The sequence below is a fragment of the Hylobates moloch genome, unplaced genomic scaffold, assembly GCF_009828535.3.
Source record: "Hylobates moloch isolate HMO894 unplaced genomic scaffold, HMol_V3 SCAFFOLD_7, whole genome shotgun sequence".
NCBI lineage: Eukaryota > Metazoa > Chordata > Mammalia > Primates > Hylobatidae > Hylobates > Hylobates moloch.
The window spans coordinates 53115817-53139635 of NW_026652282.1; the positions used below are offsets into that span (position 1 = coordinate 53115817).

The 23819-nt window shown below is 39.1% G+C and overlaps 1 protein-coding gene across 4 annotated transcripts in view; it reads left to right on the plus strand.

Annotated features, from left to right (window-relative positions):
- ZC3H12B (zinc finger CCCH-type containing 12B) overlaps positions 1 to 23819 on the plus strand; it is a 444060-nt gene that overhangs the window by 407303 nt on the left and 12938 nt on the right. For all 4 annotated transcript variants that reach the window (XM_058441401.1, XM_032757074.2, XM_058441403.1 and 1 more), the window contains one exon: positions 16845 to 17608. In XM_058441401.1, coding sequence (XP_058297384.1) covers positions 17001 to 17608 — 608 coding nt within the window. In that variant the 5' untranslated portion in view covers positions 16845 to 17000. The remainder of the gene's footprint in view (positions 1 to 16844; positions 17609 to 23819) is intronic.

Here is a 23819-nt window from a genome sequence, read left to right on the forward strand (position 1 = left end):
GAGATAATAGTCCAACTTCATTATTCTGCATGTGGATATTCAGTTTTCCCATAACTGTTTATTGAAGGACTGTTTTTCCCCATTGTGCATTCTTAGCATTTTTGTAGAAAATCAATTGACTGTAATGGTGTGGATTTATTTCTCTGTTTTCTATTCTGTTATTTTGGCCTATGTTTGTTTTTATGCTTGTACCATACTGTTTTGATTGCCATACCTTTGTTATATATATGTTTGTTTTTTTGAGACAGAGTTTTACTCTTGTTGCCCAGGCTAAAGTGAAATGGCACAATCTTGGCTCACTGCAACTTCTGCCTCCTGGGTTCAAGCAATTCTTCTGCCTCAGCCTCCCATGTAACTGGGATTACCGGTACATGCCACCACACCCAGCTAATTTTTTTGTATTTTTAGTAGAGACAGGGTTTCACCATGTTGGCCAGGCTGGTCTTGAACTTCTGACCTCAGGTGATCCACCCACCTTAGCCTCCCAAAGTGCTTGGGATCACAGGCATGAGCCATCACATCCAGCATGTAATATATTTTTAAATCAAGATGTGTGATACCTCCATCATAGTTCCTCTTGCCCAAAATTTTTTGGCTATTCAGGGTCTTTTATGGTTCCATATGAATTATGGAGTGTATTCCATTTCTGTAAAGAATGTCAGTGGATTTTGATAGAGATTACATTTACTGTATAGCTCACTTTGGATAGTATGGACATTTTAACATTTAACAATATTAATTCTTTCAATCCAAAAATATGGGATGTCTTTTCATTTGTGTCTTATTTAATTTCCTTCATCAATGTTTTATAATTTACAGTGAATAAGTCTCTCACCTACAGAGATTATTTAACTTCTTCCTTTCTGATTGGGATTCCTCTTATTTCTTTCTGTTGCCTAATTGTTCTGGCTAGGACTTCCAGTACCATGTTGAGTAGAAGTGATGATAATCTTCATCCTTTCCTTGTTATCCTTTTCTTGTTTCCCATAGCATATATATTGCTCTTATTGCTTCCTAGTTTTTTTCATTATGGTCAGAAAATATACCTGGAATGACGTTGATCTTATTAAATTTGTTAAGGCTTATTTTGTGACCTAACATGTGATCTATTTGGAGAATGTTCCCTGTGTACTTGAGAAAAATGTGTATTCTTCTGCTGTTGGGTAGAAAGTTCCATATATGTCTATCAGTTTCATTTGTTTTGTAATGTTTTTCAAGCCAGATGTTTCCTCATTTATTTTCTGTCTGGATGCTGTATCTGATATTGTGAATGGGGTATTGAAGTCCTCTAGTATTATTGTATTGTCAATGTCTGTCTTCAGATCTGTTGATATTTGCTTTATATATTTAGGTTCTCAGATGTTGGGTGTGTATATATTTATAATTGTTTTATCTTCCTGCTTAATTGACCCTTTTATCATTACATAGTTGACCTTCTTTGTCTCTAGATTTTTAAACATAAAATGTATTTTGTCTAAGTATGACCACTCCTGCTTTCTTTTGGTGACCATTTGCATGAAATATTTGTTCCACCCCTTCACTTCTCAGCTTATGTGTGCCCTTAAATCTAAAGTGACTCTCATTGACAGCATATTACTAGATCCTGTTTTTTTAAATCTATTCATTAGCAAGCAATGGATTTCTATAATAAAGAAAAAAATCTATTCAGCCATACTCTGCCTTTGATTGGTGAGTTTAATCCATTTACATTTAAGGTAATTACTGATAAGTGAGTACTTACTATTGCTATTTTTAAATTATTTTCTGTCTATGTTGCAGATGTTTTGTTTCTCTTTTCTATCTTGCTCTCTTCCATATTTTTTTTTTTTGAGACAGAGTCTCTCTCTGTTGCTCAGGCTGGAGTGCAGTGGCACAATCTCGGCTCACTGCAGCCACTGCCTCCTGGGCTTAAGTGATTCTCATTCTTCAGCCTCCCAAGTAGCTGGGATTATAGGCTCATGCCACCATGCCCAGCTAATTTTGTATTAGTAGAGACAGGGTTTCACTATGTTGACCAGTCTGGTCTTGAACTTCTGACCTCAGGTGATCCACCTGCCTTGGCATCCCAAAATGCTGGGATTATAGGCATAAGCCACCACACCCAGCCTCTTCCTTTGTTATTTGATGAGTTATTTTGGTAGTGATTTGCTTTGATGCTTTCTCTTTATCTTTTGTGTGTATATTAAAGGTTTCCTGCCAGTTATCTTGAGGATTGCATAAAATATATTCTAGTTTTACTCTTTGATTTTCAGTAGATAACAATGTAGCTTAAATATCATACAAAAAATACTATACTTTTACATCCCTACACACACACACACACACACACACACACACTTTGTGTTCTTGTACTCAGAATCTGCTTTTTTATATTTTGTATCCATTAAAAATTTTTATCTTTTAAGTTTTATATAAAGGCTAAAAGTAAATTATGCACCACCATTACATTGTTACATTAATCTATATATCTCTATTTTATGCTTTCACATCACTATTTAGCCTGTGTTTCTTTCAGTTTGAAGAGTTCCCATAAATATTTCTTTGTAAGGCAGATCTAGTGGCAATGAACTCCCTCAGTTTTTGTTTGTCTGGGAAAAGGTTTCCCTTCTTTATTTTTAAAGGATAATTTTGCAGGATATAGTATTCTTTGATGGAAGTTTTTTTTTTCTTTCAGGACTTTGAATATGTGTTCCTACTCTTTACTGGACTGCAAGGTTTCTGTTGAGAAATCCACTGATAGTCTTACAAGGATCCCTCACATGTGAAGATTCACTTTTTTCTTGTGGCTTTCAAAATTATTTCTTCATCCTTGTTTGTTTTAGTCTATTCTCAGGCTGTTAATAAAGACATACCCAAGACTGGGTAATTTATATAGAGGTTTAATTGACATACAGTTCCACGTGGCTGGGGAGCCTCACAATCATGGCAAAAGGCAAAGGAGGAGCAAAGTCATGTCTTACATGGCGGCAGGCAAGAGGGTATGTGCAGGGGAACTCCCCTGTATAAAACCATCAGATCTCCTGAGACTTATTCACTATCACAAGAACAGCATGGGAAACACCCACCCCCGTGACTGAATTACCTCCCACTGGGTCCCTCCCATGACATGTGGGGATTATTACAATTCCTGGTGAGATTTGGGTGGGGACATAGAGCCAAACCAAATCTCCTGGATTGCAAGGTTTCTGTTGAGAAATCCACTGATAGTCTTACAGGAATCCGCTACATGCCAAGATTTTACTTTTCTCTTGCTGCTTTCAAAATGATTTCTTCATCTTTGACTTTAGACAATTTGATTATAATGGGTCTCAGTGAAGATCTATTTGGGGTTCTTTTCACATCATGGATCTAGATGTTCATTTTTCTCCCTAGATTTGGAAAGTCTTCTTTCATTTATTTCTTTAAATGAAATTTCTACCCCTTTTTTTCACTGCCCCTTCTGAATTCTATAATGTATACATTATATTTTTATACTGTCTTGTAAGTCACACAGGCTTTCTTCAGTCTTTTTCATTCTTTTTACTTTTTGTCTTTCTAACTGGATAATTTCAATTATTTTCAAGTTCACAGATTCTTCTACTTGATCAATTATGTTGTTGAAGTTCTTTATTGGGTTTTTAATTTCTTTATCTCTTTTTTTGAAAGTACAGAGATTTATTGCAAAGTGAAAAGTACACACTCAAGAAAGAGGAGTGCAGGCATATTCAAGAGTCAGTCACGCAATAGAGTTTTCAGCTTCTACTTTTATGGGTTTATTTAACCAGGGAGTAGAATATTTATGAAGATTCCTGGAAAAAGGTGAAGATTTCTCAGAACTGTGGTGCCACTCATTTTTACACCAATAATAGGTTATCTCAGAACTGTCATGGTGCTGGTGGGTGTGTGATTTAGTATGTTAATGAGTATATAGTGAGGTTCTAGGTGAAACCTAGGTCAAATCCAGCACCATATTGGATTCAGTCAGTCTTAGCCAACTTTTTCCACACACTGTTTTTCATGGTTTTATCAGCCCATAGCCTCTAGTCATGTGAAACTGCTGCCTGGAATTTTTTTTTTTGAAACAGAGTCTCACTCTGTCACACAGGCTGGAGTTCAGTGGTACAATCTCAGCTCACTGCAACCTCTGCCTCCCAGGTTCAAGTGATTTTCCTGCCTAAGCCTCCCAAGTAGCTGGGACTACAGACATGCACCATCACTCCTGACTAATTTTTTTTTTTTGTATTTTTATTAGAGACGCAGTTTCACCATGTTGGTCAGGCTGGTCTCAACCTCCAGACCTCAAATGACCTGCCTGCTTCAGTCTCCCAAAGTGCTGGGATTACAGACGTGAGCCACCATGAACTGCCTGCCTGGAATTCTTTGTTCATCCTCCTTCCTGATGATTAGGGGTAATGGCACTGCCTAGCAAGGGCATGGAAATCTCTGGCTGACTGGTCAAGGGGATCCAAGGCAGGGTCATCAGGAGAGTCTAAATCTGAGGCAGGGATTGATTGGAATCCTTGCATGACCATCATTTGATGTGGAACTGTTGCAACCTAGAAGACACAAACTTTACAAGAAAGTTAAACAAGCATTATACACACACGTGCACACACACACACAACAGTTGTGTGAAGAAGAGGAAAAATAAAAAAACAGAAAAACTATTTGATGTCTAATGGCTGAAAAGTTCCAAAATTTGATGGAAAACTTTAATCCGCACATTCAAGAAGATCAATAGGCTGGGCACGGTGGCTCACACCTGTAATCCCAGCACTTTGGGAGGCCAAGGTGGGTGGATCACCAGAGGTCAAGTCTCTAGTAAAAATACTAAAATTAGCCGGGCATGGTGGCAGGTGTCTGTAATCCCAGCTACTCAGGAGGCTGAGGCAGGAGAATCACTTGAACACGGGAGGCAGAGGTTGCAGTGAGCTGCCAAGATCATGCCATTGCACTCCAGCCTGGGTAACAGAGCAAGACTCTGTCTCAAAAAAAAAAAATTCAATAAACTCAAAGTTGGAAAAACTCAAAAACATTCGTGTGTGTGTGTGTGTGTGTGTGTGTGTACACTTGGTGATATATCACAGGTCTCTTAGGCTCTGATCACTTTTCTTTATTTTCTCTTTCTGCCCTTCAGACTAGGTAATCTCAGTTAACCTATCAACATAAAGTTTGATGCTTCTTTCTATAGCCAGCTGAAATCTGCTGTTGATCTATCCAGTGGATTTTTTATTTCAGTTATTGTCCTTTTCAACTTCAGAATTTCCATTAATATTCTCTATGTGATAAGACATCTTACATTCCTTTTGTTCTTTGACATACTTTCTTATAATCTTTAAGCATATTTTAAATAGCTGATTTAAAATATTTGTCAAGTAAGCCTGACATCTGGGCCTGCACAGGGACAGTATTTTTAAAATATTTTTTAAAGAAATGGGGTCTCACTTTATTGCCCAGGCTAGATTTGAGCTCCTTGGCTCAAGCAATACTTCCACTTCAGCCTCTCGAGTAGCTGGGACTATGGGCTCATGCCACTATGCCCAACTCAGGAAGGATGTTTTCTATTGACTTTTTCTTTCCCTGTATATAGGCCATACTTTTTGTTTCTTTGCATATCTCATAATTTTTTTGTTGAAGATTGAACATTTTAAATAATATAATTCGCAACCTTAGAAATCAGATTCTCTCCTCTTCCTAAGGTTTCTTTTTGTAATTGTTGTTTAGTGACCTGTGAAGTAATTCTTTAAAGTCTGCATTATTTGTTGTGTGCGGCCACTGACATCTCTTCTTGGAATAGCTTATTTGTGAGCTATTGGTTCAAAAACATTTTTCTTAAATGCCTTGAACCAGTAAGTCTTCCTCCCTTTGCCAAGAGGCTTTGCATGCATATTGTGGCACACTCTCAACACCTAGAAAGCATTTGACAACTTTGCTTTAGCCTTCACTTCCTGATTACATAAACCTTTAATGTCAACCAAAGGTGAGGGATAAGGGACTTTTCAGGTATTCCATGAACACATGCACAACCTTACACAAGCATGTGTCCTTCTAGATCCCCAGGAATATGCAGAAGCTTTTCAAAGCTCCTTATGGACATCTGATTCCCAGCTTTTCCTTTAAAGTTTTTTTTGTCAACTTCTTGTTTGCTCTAGCTGTTATTACCCCCTCAGGCAGCTGTGATATTTTTTTAAAGTGTCTCTAATTGTTTTCAACAAATATCCCTGAGGAAAAAGCTGTTCGTTATTAGTGAGCTCTAAATCACATCAAATAAACACAAGCCCTTGAAAAAGTCAGGTTTTCCAAGGAACTTTCAGACAGGTCAGATAATAATAATTCTATGGAGATGGGACTTTGGAGAAGCTCTAAATTTGTTGAGTTTCCTCTGTTGGCTTCTAAGCTGCCAATTCTCATGGCTACTGTGATTGTGAGGCTGTTGGCTTTCAAGGCCACAATGTTTCTGGGAAGAGGAGATGGGAATAGAGCACATTCGAATGCCACAAATTTTCCTGTTCTTACTGAGGTTCAGTCAGGCCTTTGAATTTTTGTTTTGTTGTTGTTTAAATAAACACTATTTGTATTTTTTTTTTTTTTGAGACAGAGTTTCACCCTTGTTGCCCAGGCTGGAGTGCAATGGCGCCATCTCAGCTCACTGTAACCTCCGCCTCCCAAGTTCAAACAATTCTCCTGCCTCAGCCTCCCAAGTAGCTGGGATTACAGGTGCCTGCCACCACACCCGGCTAATTTTTGTATTTTTAGTAGAGAACGGGTTTCACCACATTGGCCAGGCTGGTCTCGAACTCCTGACCTCAGGTGATCTGCCTGCCTCGGCCTCCCAGTATGCTGGGATTACAGGTGAGAGCCACCACACCTGGCTAAATAAACACTATTTGGATTATTGAAAACCTTTCGTTAAGTTCCAGATGTCACCAGTGGAGGGTGTCCAGGTTCTTGGTGTCTTGAACAAAGAATTGAACAAAACTCACAAACAAAGCAAGGACGGAATGAAGGGATTTATTGAAAATTAAAGTACACTCCACAGTGTGGGAGCGGGCCAGAGCATAGGGGCTCAAGGGCCCCATTACAGAATTTTGGTGAGTTTAAATACCCCGCAGAGGATTCCACTGATTACTTGGGGTACACCCTATGTAAATGAAGAGGATGAAGGAAAGTTACAAGTTATTTACTTGGCCTACGCCCTATGGAGATGATATTTCCTGCCATAGCTGAAGTATGAATTGGCTTTATGTTCCCTACTTCCAGACCCTATTTTCCTGCCTAACAAAATTCTGGAAAAGTTGATTTTAACAATTTGCCAGTGTTGTCATTGCTTTTACTGATAAGCAGATTTTTTAAGGTCCTTTCACTGTCATTCCCACTGACATCATCCATTAGTATATTTAAATTTATGTAACTATCAAAAGATTTCATGGCATAAATATAATTACATGAACTTTTAAACATTTGGAGGTTTGTTACTGTACATCGTTTTCACTATTTTTAATTTCTACTCTGGGAAATTCTAAAACAAGCTGATATTAATGTTAACTGAAATACAAAGTCACTCATAGACAGATTTTTAATTATGTCTTTCCCGGATAATCAATGACTCACAAGAAATCATTTTAACCCAACTTACCACTATTTGAGTAAAAGCCAGGGCTATGTATAACTAATGTCAAATGGTCTTTATAATTTTGATCAGCTGAACTTCACTTCAGGCTTCTATGAGTATGCCAGAGGCTATAAGAGTACAAGGATGGGCCAGATGCAGTGGCTCACGCCAGTAATCCCAGCACTTTGGGAGGCTGAGGGGGGCGGATCACCTGAGGTCAGGAGTTCAAGACCAGCCTGACCAACATGGCAAAACCGCATCTCTACTAAAAATACAAAATTAGCCAGGCATGGTGGTGGATGTCTGTAATCCCAGCAACTCAGGAGGCTGAGACAGGAGAATCGCTTGAACCCAGGAGGCAGAGGTTGCATTGAGCCGAGATCATGCCATTGCACTCCAGCCTGGGCAACAAGAGTGAAACTCTGTCTCACAAAAAAAAAAAAAAAAAAAAGAAAGAAAAAGAGTACTACAAGGATGAAATATTTAATAAAATATTCATTGAAAACATATCACATACATAAAGGTATGCTAGGTGTTGGGATTGGGGAAAGCAGAGATACAAACATGAATGTGGACAGTTCTTGCTTTTAGTAGAGTTCACAGTCTAGTTGGGGAGAGAAACAAACGTTACAGCTAGCAGGAGTTAAGTGGGTGAACTAGAAGGGAGAGAACACTGAGTGTGGAGAGCATTACTCACTAATCTTGACCTCACCATTGTCTTTCACACCTCCATGCCCTTTCAAATGCGATTCCATCTGCCTAGTATGTCCTCCCCATTTTCACTCCCCCTTTCCTGATAAAACCAGCTCAAATTTCACCTCTCTTACCTCAGACAGAAGAATTACTTACCTCTTACCCCTCCTTGGTATTCCCCTTATATTCTATGCTCTGTGATTATTTGTTTACATGTTTATCTCACCTACCAGAATGTGAGCATCTCACAGGGACTGCATCTTATTTATTTTAGAACCCTCAGCACCTACAGCAGTGCTAAGTACCTAGTATCCAGAATGGGAATTAAAAATTAGTGGTAGAGGGAATATTTGAACCCAAATACCCTGACTCCAGCTCCAAATGCAGAAGGTTTCTCACTATACTGCAGAGCGCCTTCAAGGATTATCAGCATCCTAAACTCATGGGAGGACAGCCAAGAGTGTACCTATGTCATTATATGGTTGACATATTTAATATAACAAGAATGCATTATTAAGCATTCTTTGTTCTAAAAGCCTCTGAAATACTTTTAAAACTGTGTTTCTTATGTACTTTGCTGGCCACAGAATTACTCCTGCAGCTGAGATAAAACAGAACAGCTCTTGAAAAAAGCAATATATAATTGTTTGAGGAAGGAAGTGACAACAAACAGCACGTTAGTTGAAATAATAACAATTAAAACTTGTAACCTCTATGATCCTTCTATTCCCTCTTTCCCTTCTACTCCTATTTGCCACCCAATATATCTCGAATTTCATCTGGGAGATTTTTGGAACTAACTAGACTTCAGCTGATGATGTCATGGCTGCAATACTGCAGCTACCCCTCAGAATTGCCCCGATCCTTGTGTCCTTTCTCATTCTGGCTAATGATTTAATTATAAAGAGAGAAAATAGAATGTACTCTATTCCATACATTTAACAAAACAGTTAAATTGGAGAAAACCAAGAAAGATCAAGCCCAGTGTTGTTAACTGAATGAGATGCTCAAGATATATTTATCACTATGAAAGTCATAAGAAAGGCACTCTTTTTTTCCAATTTACTATAAGTTATAGAATGACATAGCCATATTTCCCTATAGCTTTTGATTAAAAGTCTTGGGATGGGGATAGGTGGCACAAAAAGAAAAAGAGAGGGAGGAGAGAAAGAAGAGAGAAGAGGAGGAGAGAGAGAAAAAAAATAAACTTCACCAATGAATCATAGAAGTGGGCGTGTTTTCTGAAGAAGCCACTTTCATAACAGCTCCTCAGCTGTCACTAATGGCCAGAGAACACACATTCACTGAACCCTTACTCTAGCAGAGACCGTCTCCTGTAGCATATGATGCAGCTTCTCTGCATGAATTTGAAATGATCTTTTCCTAGACCTTCTTTATATAGAGAGAAGAAAATAGTAAGTATGTAACCTACAGTTTTCTTGTCCTTCTGGAGTGTCAAGCACTAGAAATGTTTTTGTGTGGGAAGACTGAATCAAGTATAAATTGAGGTTACATTTAACAATGTGGTTTTAATTAGTTTGGACAACAGAGTGTGTGTAGTACTAAATGTTTTAGATATCCTGGAGACATACGTCCTTTCTAATGGAACACGTGACTGTGGAAGGTAGCAGAAAAATGAGCCCCTGTTCAAAACCTGGGAATAATGGGTCTTGAAATCAAAATATTGTGTGTCTACTTTGCTTGAAGTCCTGAAAAAAATGAATGAGTAATGAAAATCAACAGACTGTTACTTTTTTGTAAACATTTTGTCTAAAGCTTCAACATTTGGTGTGGGAGTGGGAGGACAAGAATTGACGTAGTTTAATCATACAAAGCTCTTTGGTCTCATTTGAAATGAAATCCTAAATTTTGAATAAGCTCAGTTGTTTTTAGCTCTGATTGTGACAGTTTTTGCTGTGACATGTATCATTTTGAGAATGCATTGAAGGTAAAATATAAAAAACAATTTTGTTTGGAGGGTAATGTAAAACCAGATAGGCTGACAAGAGTGCTCTAATTGCTTGAGGGAAATCCCATTTTCACAAACCACAGAAAATATGCTATTTCTTAGACTTGTTTCTTTGCTAAGTGTTACTACCTATAAACTATTCAAGAGCACACAAACAGATGGGTATAGTTGGAGGTTAAGAAACAATCTTTACCTCCTTTATGATATAATTCCTGCATGTGATTTATTTATTATAAATAAAAATGGAAAGATTTGAATTTTTGATTTTCTCAGAGTGCCTTTATGTGAACCTTTTCATTCTGAGAATCAGTAAAGTTTTCAAACTCTTTTGCCTCCCAAGTATCTGAGAAAGCCTTTACTTTATAGTTCTTTCTGGGGCTTGTGTAACTTCTTTAGCTGATGTGCTTGACACAGGGGATTGGAGATGGGCTATATAAGTCATCACATCTCAAAACTGGATTGTGTAGGTAATTATGTGGCTCTATTGAGAGCATATATGTGAATGCACTTAGGCAACTCTAAGATGTAATGCAAATGTAAATGACTGTTCATATGTTATTACTGTTATCGAAGTTTTATAACTTATTTTATTTGCCATTTTTAAAGTAAAATGTGATGATTTGGTACAATACAGATTTGAATTTGTTCTCTTAGAAGCTAATTATATGTGTTCTCATCCTTTGGGTCCCATTTATAAGTGAGAACATGCAGTATTTGGTTTTCTGTTCCTATGTTCGTTTGCTAAGGATAATGGCCTCCAGCTCCATTCATATCCCTGCAAAGGACATGATCTCATTCTTTTTTATGGCCACATAGTATTCCGTGGTGTATATGTACCACATTTTCTTTATCCAGTCTATCACTGATGGGCATTTAAGTTGAATGTCTTTGCTATTGTGAATAGTGCTGCGATGAACATACACGTGCATGTGTCTTTATAATATAATGATTTATATCCTTTAGGTATGTACACAGTAATGGGATTGCTGGGTCAAATGGTATTTCTGTCTTTAGGTCTTTGAGGACACATAGAGGGGAACAACACACTCTGGGGCCTAACAGAGGGTGGAGGATGGGAGGAGGGAGAGGATCAGGAAAAATAACTAATGGGTACTGGGCTTAATACCTGGGTGATGAAATAATCTGTACAACAAATCCCTATGACACAAGTTTACCTATGTAACAAACCTGCACATGTACCCCTGAACTTAAAAGTTAACAAAAAAAGTAATTCTAAAAACAGTGGTCCAGTTCAGAGGAGAAACCAAGAAAATAAAGCTTAGTATTCTTATGATGATTGAACTATAGTCATTTCTCAATTATCTGGGCCCACCAGAAATTCCACACAGCAGACAATTTTTGATATGTATATTTTCTTTGAGAATGCCTTTTATGAAAAAAAATTGCTAGAAGTGGCAGGAAGGGCAGCTGTCTAAGTAGGTATCCCTAAGTCTCTAACACAATAACAAGTGGCTTGGCCACCTGCAGATAGAGAACTTACTATTTTGTTCTTGACTTGATTACTGCTGGATAACTCTGTTCTATGTAGTTAATGGGCTTTCTTGAACATTTCCAAAGGTTTTGGCTCACTAGAAATGGCCAGATGTTTCTGCCTCTGTATAGGATGTCATTTGGCAGATTCTGGAAAAGATGAAGTCAAGTTTTTAGTAGAACCTGAAGACTAATCTTAGAAAATTTCTCTATGCAAATGCAAGCTGAATAAGTTGTATTTCCTAATAAAAAGATTAGTGGGAGAGAGAAGAAAGTAGAAGACTTTGATCTTTTTTTCTTGGTGGAAATTCCTCCTGGAGGCCACTTTTAGCAGATTTTGCCTGCATATGTTTCTCTGCTTTTTTTAGATTCAGATGCAAGTTTGCAATCATTTGCTTGATCATATTCTTAAACAAGTTAATAGGCAAGCTCTGTATCTTCCACACGTGGCTATCTGGTGACAAAGCTCTTAGCTTCTTAAAACAAATTACATCCAGTTCTATAATTTCATCTGACTAATGTGATTTTCCAAAGTATGCCAGTCTTTAATGCATTCATTTGTGGATTTTTTTCAATCAGTAACAATAAAAGGTAACAATTCTATTTCTTGTTGTTGTTGAGACAGGGTCTGGCTCTGTCACCCAGGCTGGAGTACAGTGGTGCCCTCTTGGCTCACTGCAACCTCCGCCTCCAGGGCTCAAACCATTCTCCCACCTCAGCCTCCAGAGTAGCTGGGACTACAGGCCTATGCCACCATGCCTGACTAATTTTAGTATTTTTTTGTAGAGACAAAGTTCCACCATATGTTGCCCAGGCTGGTCTCAAATCCTGGGCTCAAGTGATCCTCCTGCCTTGGCCTCCCAAAGCGCTGGGATTATAGGCTTGAACCACTGTGCTCAGCCAACAACTCTTTTTAACACATGTCATAAGCTAAAACAACATCTTTGAAACTTTTCTCCCCAATCACCTTCCTTTTTTGAGCAAAAGTGACTCTTTTGCTTTAGCCATCTTCAATGCTTTCATTTGTTACTCTTTGCCAATAATATTAGGCATGAGGTGTTGACTAAGGCACTATATCATATTAATCTTTATATGCTTGTAATTTTAAAAACTCTTCCCTGCCCAGCAAATTTTAACTCTTTCCTTTAAGGCTCAACTCATAGCTCCCTGTGCTTTTTAATGCTTAATCACTTAGCCAGTTTATAATTATGAATTATATGATTATTTGATTATTGTCTGTCTCGCCATTCCTCACCACATCGCTATAAGCTCCTTGAGATCAGAGTCCTCATCTTATTTTATATCCTCAGCTTCTAACATGTTGTCTGGTGCATAGTTGGCACTAAATAAATATTTTTGAATGAATTAATTAAGTAATGTCAGCAGATGACTACATATTATATGCTTCTTGAATTCTTTCCTAATCTCTTCAACCACCACACCTATCTCCCACCCTACTGACAAAGTTGAGTATTTCCTCTTCTATATGTCAATGAAAATTTGCAAGTAACTTAGGTGACCAAACATATACCCAGGTTTACCTGGGACATCCCTAGTTTATGCCTATTGTTCTTGCATAACTATTAGTAAACACTCCCTTCATTCACAAGAGTATCCCAACTTGAACTGTAATTGAAATATTCATCTTCTATAGAAGTGCATTTCTAGGGTCCCTTCTAGCCAACATTTTACTAGTTGGTTGAGTTCTTGAGGACAGGCTTAGTTCTGGTTTATCTTTCTAACCCTGGGGCTTAGCACAGTCTCTGGCACTCAGGGACTGTTCTTTTGAATAAAAACACATTGTTGCTATCTTGTCCCAAGGATTTTTGCATTATAAAAGAAACACATACACATAGACAAACACGTGACACCTTCACACTTACACAGGTTTTAGGAAAGATCACCGACATTTTTCTTAAGATATTCTTGCTTAAGGTTTTGAAAGAGAAATTCGAGTTTATTTCTGCTAAGCCACTTATTTCTCTTCTACTTTAGGTTATTGAGTAGGAAACTTCCACAATAATAACGAGTAATTTCAATAAGGGTTTCCTACGTTTGTGATATTTTCCCTGAATTTAAATTTGCTATTGTATGTCTACATAAGCGTGGTGAAATTATTCACACCAATGACAATTTGGACACAACTAAATATTTGATAGTATGAAATAAACATTCTATGGTCCACTAGCTAAGAGTAGTCTTGCTTATCTTTTACAGGTACCTCCCATTTGCCAAGAAAATATATATTTAATCTTATAAACCGTTGGTTTTTAGTGACTTTGAAGCTTTGAATAAATCCAGGGGAAATATTTCAATGTCCTGTGTACACTAGAAATTATTTTGAAGAAAATAAATTGTAAGTCAGATAGTAAATGTGGAACTTATAAGGAAATTGGTGTCTATGTGTTGACTAATTCTCTAAGGGAAATTTTTAAAGTCACAAGTGGTAATGTAATCATTCCAGGAGTCATTATATGCTGCCTGAATGTCGTTTCTGAGATGTTGATTACGTTTGGCTCTGTTTCCAAATGTGATTCCTAAAGTAAGCATGCAGTTATCCATAGCATACTTCAAACCATTAGAGGTTTTTCTTGTTTGTAGAAACAGAATTGAGGCAGGGCGTGGTGGCTCACGCCTGTAATCCCAACACTTTGGGAGGCCAAGGCGGGTGGATCACCTGAGGTAAGGAGTTCGAGACCAGCCTGGCCAACATGGTGAAACCTCGTCTCTACTAAAAATACAAAATTAGCCGGGCGTGGTGGAACATGCCTGTAATCCCAGCTACTTGGGAGGCTGAGGCAGGAGAATTGCTTGAACCCAGGAGGTGGAGGTTGCAGTGAGCTGAGCTCATGCCACTGCACTCCAGCCTGGGCGACAAGAGCGACACTCCGTCTCACACACAAAAAAAGAAACAGAATTGAGGTGTAACTAAAAATCTCTGGCACACTGGCCACATAAGTAGCCTGGTTTTATTTATATTTATTTATTTATTTATTTATTTATTTATTTATTTATTTATTTATTTTTTGAGATGGGGTCTTACTCTGTCGTCCATGCTGGAGTGCAGTGGTGTGATCTCACCTCACTGCAACCTCCACCTCCCAGGTTCAAGCGATTTTCCTGCCTCAGCTTCCCGAGTAGCTGGGATTACAGGCACCCCCCACCATGCCCAGCTATATTTTGTATTTTTAGTAGAGATGGGATTTCACCTTATTGGCCAGGCTGGTCTCGAACTCTTGACCTCAAGTGATCTACCCACCTTGGCTTCCCAAAGTGCTGGGATTACAGGCATGAGCCACCGTGCCCGGCCAGTAGCCTATTTTTAGATGAGTGAGCACAGCTTCTGCCTGAAGACCTCATCAGTGCTCACAGGTCTATAGCCTTATCTCACTGTCAGTCTTCTTTTAAAAAGAAAACCAAACTCATGCTGGTATCATTACCCCCTTTATGTATATTCAGAACCTATTGTGTTCTCTTCACTTTTCTAAGCATTTTCCTAACATATATTATATAATCCTTACAATTAACCAGTGAGGTAGCTATCAATATCCTCACTTTACATATGAAGAAACTGAGGCTCAAAGGAAAGAACACACTTAGGCCGGGTTAGAACTGAAACCTGCTGGGACAGATGAGATAGGTTAGAGAAGGAGTTTAGAAATAAAATTTTTGCTGAGCAAGGTGTCTCACGCCTATAATTCCAGCACTTTGGGAGGTCGAGGCCGGCGGATCATGAGGTCAGGAGTTTGAGACCAGCCTGGCCAACATAGTGAAACCCCGTCTCTACTAAAAATACATCAATTAGCCGGGCATGGTGGTGTGTGCCTATAGTCCCAGCTATACGGGAGGCTGAGGCAGGAGAATCGCTTGAACCCAGGAGGCAGAGGTTGTGGTAAGCCGAGATCGCACTACTGCACTATAACCTGAGCAACAGAGCAACACTCCGTCTTAAAAAAAAAAAGAAAAAAATTGTCCCTAATTCTCTTCTGTAATTAATATTCTTTTTATTATGTTCTGGTTTCTCTTGCAAGTTGAGTTGATTTTATCCTTTTCTCCTTTTGTTTATCAATTACAATTAAAAAAGAGGATTCAGACACATTCAGGAAAGTGCATACACACCCTTTCTTATCTGAAACACACCTCTCTGTTAACCCTTACAGCCTGCTTCAGTTGTCTGAAGCAATTTTAATGGTTTTCTAGTCTCCCTAGTAGATGGAGTTCCTGATATTTTGTAAAGAGTAACGCTGGAGAGCATGTGCTTGTGCTTTTCTTTTCTTATTTTCTTTCTTTCTTTCTTTCTTTCTTTCTTTCTTTTTTTCTTTTTCTTTTTTTTTTTTTTGAGACGGAGTCTCGCTCTCTCACCCAGGCTGGAGTGCAGTGGCGCTATCTTGGTTCACTGCAAGCTCCACCTCCTAGGTTCATGCCATTCTCCTGCCTCAGCCTCCTGAGTAGCTGGGACTACCGGCATCCGTCGCCATGCCTGGCTAATTTTTTGTATTTTTAGTAGAGACAGGGTTTCACTGTGTTAGCCAGAATGGTCTCGATCTCCTGACCTTGTGATCTGCCCGCCTCGGCCTCCCAAAGTGCTGGGATTACAGACATGAGCCACTGTGCCCGGCCTGCATGTGCTTTTCAGGAGTGGATTTTAGCCTTAGCAAGAAGGATATGGTGTGGGATCTGGAAACACTTCCTGGCAGAAAGGAAGAAAGAGAGTCTTTCCATGGAAATTGTATGTATGTATGTATGTATATATATATATATTCTTGCACCTTCTTGAAATGTGATGTTTCTCTTTCTCTAAATTGTTGTGATAAGCAGATAACTTTAGCTGTTATTTTGTGTCACAGGGCAGAGTAGGGGGGCGACAGGAGGGGGTGGGGGGTGGGAATTATAGCATTATTACCACCACTGAAATTTTTATGTCTAGAATTATTATAGAATTAGGGACTCTTTATCTTTAATGTAAGTTGAGTGTAATCATTGTAAGCAGAAAAATCAAATGCCAAAAAACTTGTAGTTTCTTAAGAAGAAACCTCTGTATTCTAAAATGCTTTTCCTAAAGTTTGCTAAATATGATGTGGTATGTGTGTTTATTTGTAGGGACTGGTAACATCTGAACATACCAAACCACACAGTCAAACTCTTGCACCATTGCTACCACGACATTTTACCACAAAAGAATGCCACTGCATGTGGATTCCAAGCAGGCTAAAAAGAAAAAGAACTGATTAGACCTCAGACGACCCACTAAACGGGATGACGGCCACAGCTGAGGTAGAGACACCAAAAATGGAGAAGAGTGCCTCCAAGGAAGAGAAGCAGCAGCCTAAGCAGGACAGCACAGAGCAGGGCAATGCTGATTCTGAAGACTGGATGAGCTCTGAAAGTGACCCTGAACAGATAAGCCTTAAGAGTAGTGACAACAGCAAGAGCTGCCAACCTAGGGATGGTCAGTTGAAGAAAAAGGAGATGCACTCCAAGCCACACCGCCAGCTCTGTCGATCACCCTGCCTAGATCGTCCAAGTTTCTCCCAGAGCAGCATTTTACAGGATGGTAAACTTGACTTGGAGAAGGAATACCAAGCTAAGATGGAGTTTGCGCTAAAGCTGGGCTATGCAGAGGAACAGATTCAATCAGTGCTAAACAAGCTGGGCCCAGAATCACTTATTAATGATGTATTGGCAGAGCTTGTCAGACTTGGGAACAAAGGTGATTCAGAAGGGCAGATCAACTTGAGTCTGTTAGTGCCTCGTGGGCCCAGCTCCAGAGAGATTGCAAGCCCCGAATTGTCTCTTGAAGATGAAATAGATAACAGTGACAATTTGAGGCCAGTTGTCATTGATGGAAGTAATGTGGCAATGAGGTAAGCCTGGTATGTTTTTTTCTCTCATTTTAAAAAACTGCCCTGAGCTCATAGAAATTTTCTTCCTTTGCAAATCATTATAAGAGGAGCATGGCTATTGACTGTGGCGTGTGTTTCTGAAGGTGGCCAGAGACTAAAATGATCCTGCCCTTGCCTTTTCTTCCTCCACTGAAGTTGCTGCCAATTTGTTTTCAGGTGTTCTAAAGGCAGCTTCAACATCAGTGATGATGCTTCAGAGGAGACATAGCCATTCGGCTTTGTTCCTTTTGTGGTCTGCTGTCCTACCCCTACTTTACTAGACTAACCATCCTGAAAATGCTGCTTTTATAAAGTCACTTTGGGGTTTACTTAGGAACTTTCAGTAACTCTCAACTGTTATTATACCAAATTTTGATCCTTTTCCCTGACTTTAAGGCTCTTTGTGATCTGGCCTTTCCCTCCTCCCATTTGATTGCATCTCTCATGCTTACTGCATTTACAACTGTCTCTTTAATGGTCTCCATGAAAATTATGCTGATTTCTATCCCCACTACCTGTGTTCATGTCTTTTCCCAACTTAGAAGTGTCCTCCTTTGTATCTTCATAGCCTTCAAAATGCACCACCTCCACAAAGAACTTCCTAATTTTTCTGATTCCAATGATGATCTCTGAACTACAGTATCTGTGGTAGGCTGAATGATAGCCCCCTAGAGATGTACACATTTTAACCCCTGGAATCTCTGAATACATTATCTCATATGATAAAATGGACTTTGCTAATGTGATTAAGGTTCTTGAGATGGGAGAGATTACCCTGGATTATCAAAGTGGGCCTAATGTAATCACAAGTGTCTTTATTAGAGGGAAGCAGCAAGATCAGAATAAGTAGAAGGAGATAGAATGGCAGAAACAAGAAGATGGAGTGACATAAGAAAGGGACTATGAGCCAAAGAATGTGGGTGGCCTTTCTCACCCATTGGACTGTTTCAGGAAAAAAAAAAAAAAAGAATGTGGTGGCCTCTAGAAAGCCGAAAAGGGCAAGGAAACAGATTCTCTCTTTAAGCTTGCAGAAAGAACACAGCTTTGCCAACACCTTGATTTTAGATTTCTGACCACTTGAACTTGTAAGAGAATAAATTGGTGCTATTTTAAGTCACTAAATGTGTGATAATTTGTTACAGCAGCAGTGGGAGACTAACATAGTACCTATAGTGCCTTCATAATTTATTCCATACTCTCTCATATCATTTTTAAAATTTTGTGTCAGAGAGCCATAGGAATCCCTTCTTCTATTTCTCAAATGAATTGTAATCCAGCCTTGGTTTTAAAAACCCCAGTAATCAGGAGCCTTTTTCCTACTGAGTCTATCATTGCTTGATGGACTCACTGGAATCCCTAGACCATAGGCAATCAGAACAAAGTGAAAAAGCCTTAGTCTAGCAAGTTCTAACTTAGATTATCCCATTGTCTTTGAAAGCAGGGATCTTACCTTGTTTTCCCACAGTATTGGGTGCTCCCACAGAGACATGAGAGAGTGGGGATGGGAGAAAGTCATGAACCGTACCATTGCTGTATACAGGAAACGCTTAGCAGACTATCTGGAAGTACACTTGAGTATACAGTCCTGTTTAATCCTCACAGCAGCTTTATCTTACAGATGAAAAAATAAGGCTCAGCAAAGGTAAGTGACTTCCCTGAGTTTACATAGCTAGTAAGTAGTAAAGTGAGAACTCGAACTTAAGTCCTCTGACTTCAAATGAATGAAATGAAACAAACTAACATTTACGAATACTGATTCTGTGCCAGATTCTTTTACATATGTGAATTAATCCCCACTGGAGACCCTATAAGAATAAACTAATTTGGTTCATCTTTGCAGGTGAAGAGCTTCAGGTTTAAAGAGTTTGAGTAACTACCCAAGGTTACCCAAGCTTACAAAGCTTAAATTAAAACACTAATCTGACTCCAGTTCTCTTTTCATAATATCACACAGTATTATGTGGCTATTAGTGTATTAAGAATATTTGGGCCAGGTACGGTGGCTCACATCTATAATCCCGACACATTGGGAAGCTGAGGTGGGAGGATCGCTTGAGCCCAGGAGTTCAAGACCAGCTTGGGCAACATGGCGAAACCCTGTCTCTACTGAAAATACAAAAATTATCCAGGCATAGTGGCACATGCCTGTAGTCACAGCTACTCAGGAGGCTGAGGTGGGAGGTTCTCTTGAGCTCGGGAGGTCAAGGCTACAGTGAGCAGTGATGTCGCCACTGCACTCTAGCCTGAGTGAAGGAGTGAGACCCTATTTAAAAAAAAAAAAAAAAATATATATATATATATATATATATATGGCATATTCGCTAGTATCAGAGAATGCATTTACAGATTTCCTTTTTCAATTTTTTAAAATCATGACATCATCATAATTATAAGATACATAAAGCAGGCTAGACAGCTCCTTTGTTTTAATGAGGGGAAACCAAAAGATTAGTAACAAGAACATTAAATGGCCTGCACACAATACTACAGCAATCAGAATGATGCAGTGGGCCAGTGAAAAGCAGAGGATAATGTCTGTATTCAAAAGGCCAAAGGTGTCTCTGCTCCCCTCCTAACAGGCATAAGAAGGAGTGATTCTTGAGGGGAAGGAGTTTGGGATGTGTCCAACTCAATCTGTCATCTAACCAGACCACCCGGAACACCCTAGATCGGACCTGATTCCCAAGGCCTACAATTTTTTTTGGTTTTGTTTTGTTTTTTTTTGGTCTGGTCTGGTTTTGTGTTTCGGAGTTAAGGTTGAGAAGAACCTAAGGCATTATTGGGGACTTTGGCTTCATGGTAATGTAATATCTTCCTTCTCTTTGGACTTCTATTCAAGGATTGCTGATCACGAAGGACACTCTGGTTCTTTCGCTTTTTAAGGAATAATGCAGAGATTAATTACTTGGATAATTAATTTCAACATATCTGGTCTATGTCAGTAGCAAACTATTATACTGACAGGAAAATGAACTTTGATCTTCTGTATGAGTTACTTTGCTAAATTAAAGGCATCTCACATGATTTAAATAGAGCCAAAAAAATAGCGTGCAACCTTATTGTTAGGAGCATATTAAAATAGTGCAGAGTAGACCATGTAATTTGTTTTAAATTGCCAGTTGAGTCCTTGTTAGCATCTTTTTCTTTTGTCTGAGTAGTAAATTACTGATGAGTCCCATTTATTCTGCAATCACATTTCACATGCTCAAAGTTCAGCGCTATAGTCTACTTATGGATTTGTTATTACTGTTAATCTAAATTTGGTTTGTTTTCCTCATTAGTTAGCTGTAAGTTTATGGTGAGATTGGTATTTCTTAGACAAACTACATGTTAATGTCTGTTGTTTCTCAGCCTGTTGGATTATCTTGCATTAAAATTATGATGCTGGCCAGGCACAGTGGCTCACGCTTGCAATCCTAGCACTTTGAGAAGCCAAGGCAGGCAGACTGCTTGAGCCCAGGAATTCGAGACCAGCCTGAGCAGCATGACAAAACCCCATCTCTACTAAAAATACCAAAAAATAACCCAGCGTGGGGGTGCATGCCCGTAGTCCCAGCTACTTGGGAGGCTGAGGTGGGAGAATTGCTTGAGCCCAGGGAGGTTAAGGCTGCAGTGAGCCATGATCATGCCACTGCACTCCAACCTGGGTGACAGAGCGAGACCCTGTCTCCAAAAATAAAATAAAATTATGGGCCGGGCCTGGTGGCTTACACCTGTAATCCCAGAACTTTGGGAGGCTGAGGCAGGAGGATCACTTGAGGTCAGGAGTTCGAGACCAGCCTGGCCAACAAGGCGAAACCTCATCTCTACTAAAAATACAAAAATTAGCCGGGTGTGGTGGTGGCGTGCCTGTACAGGAGAATCGCTTGAACCCAGAAGGCAGAGGTTGCAGTGAGCCGAGATTGCGCCACTACACTCCAGCCTGGGTGACAGAGTGAGACTCCGTCTAAAAAAAAAAAAAAAAAAAAAATGATGCTTCGTTTGCCATTAGCAGCATTTGGTTAACATTTAGTAGTAGTGCACCCGTGGTCCACATACTGATTGATATATGCTAAGATCCTAAAGGGTACACATTCATTCTGAGAGCTGTCTCCTTTGGGAGGAGAAATCCATTTCAGAGGAATTAAGGCCTTGAAATGTAAACGCAACCATATTCTTTGTTAAATCTAGGAGAAGCCCAAACATTTGAACCCCAGAGAAAACAATTGCAGAGGGTGGGGCTAATGACCTATCTGCTAAGCTGAATTTGGCTTGGGAACCTGGATCATGAGAGGTTTCTAAGCAAGTTTACAAGACAAAGTGAACTGTAGTGTCACCAAGATACTCTGACTTGCAGGTCCTAGGGTTTTTGGCATTTTTAGATTGCAAAAGGACATTGTATGGGTTTAAGCAAAAACAAGCCACTTGAAAAGCTTTATTTTATTTTCCTCTTTTTTTAAAAAAAAAAATTATTCATTCCTTAAATGTTTGGGGGGCAATAAACTTTGCATACTTGGCTGTTGTGTAGGTATTCATTGCCACCTTGATAAATGTTGAAAGTGCCTTCTGATTCTTATTGGGCATTTGGTGTGCCTCATGAAATGCTTCAATGGCATACTTTTAATATATTTTAATGGGATGCTATAGGTATGTTACATTTTTTCTTAACGTAATTCTCAGTATGTTAGGAAATTGATATCAGAATATAAATATATCAAAATATTAACAGTGTCTCTGGATTGTAGTAAAACAGTTGGATTTTGGAGTTTTTTTCTTTATATTTTATGTATTTTCCACATTTTATACTATAACCATATATTACATTTTTAATGATTATATGTATATATTTAGAGACAGGGCCTTGTTCTGTCACCCAGGCTGGAGTGCAGTGGCATGATCATAGCTCACTGTGACCTCAAACTCCCGGGCTCAAGTGATTTTCCTGCCTCAGCCTCCCGAGTAGCTAGGACTACAGGTGTGCATCACCATACTCAGCTAATTTTTTGTAGAGGCAGGGTGTCACTATGTTGCCAAGGCTGAAAAAAAAAATGTTAAACACAGAATTTGGCAGTATGAAATATAAAGTTGGCTGGGCGTGGTGGCTCACGCCTGTAATCCTGGCACTTTAGGAGGCTGAGGCGGGTGGATCACAAGTTCAGGAGTTCAAGGCCAGCCTTGGCAACATGGTGAAACCCTGTCTCTACTAAAAATACAAAAATTAGCTGGGCGTGTTGGCATGCGTTTGTAATCCCAGCTACTCGGGAGGCTGAGGCAGGAGAATCGCTTGAACCTGGGAGGTGGAGGTTGCAGTGAGCCGAGATGGTGCCATTGCACTCCAGCCTGGGTAACAGAGCAAGACTCTGTCTCAAAAAATAAATAAGTAAATAAATAAATAAAATATAAAGTTGCAGTATCTAACAGCAAATGTTACTCTCATATTTATTTCGGGACTTAGACTGTTTGGGAGAAGATCATAGCACTGCAGAGCCAAATGAAATTCCATCCCTTTCCTTCAAATCTTCTCTAATGGCAATTCTGATAATTTTCCCAAGTTCTGTTACTCTTTATACTTACTAGCACTGTAGCAGTGGGAAAATTCACAACTGAACATCTTCTCTTCCAGAGTTCATCCAATATTAACCCTTTAAGCACTGTGGTCTTGCATAATTTCCCCATTGTTCAACTTTTTAGGAGTCAGTGGTAGTTATCTCTAAGACTACCTTAGAGTGTCTTGACACCTAAATATATTTTCCTTTTGTTTCTTAAGTGCTTTCAACTTTCAGTTGAGTAGTATAATTGCTTTATGGTACTCACTGGGGAGCTTTAAACATGATTAGCATATGCTTGGAAATGTTAATAAAAGCATTTAATAAATTTTTGCAATTTGCCTCAAGAGTGATAAGACTGTGGGAAGTCTTGCAGTACAAGAATTGATGAGGCCCCGGATGTTATATATGAATTCATCGAAAGGGGACAATATGTTGGAGTTCATTTTTGTTGTAGTTGAGTGAGCTAGTGCCAGTGAGAAGGTGAGGAATCCAAAGCGAGAAGCCCCATTACATTGTCTTAATTAGCCTTCTAACAAAACAATTATTTTCTTCTGATCAGTGTTAACAGACAATAGCCACTTGATTGTAGTAGAATTGGTACATGTATGCCCATTTGTTACCATCCAAGCTGTTTAATTAACTATAATTTAGTGTGATTTATGTAT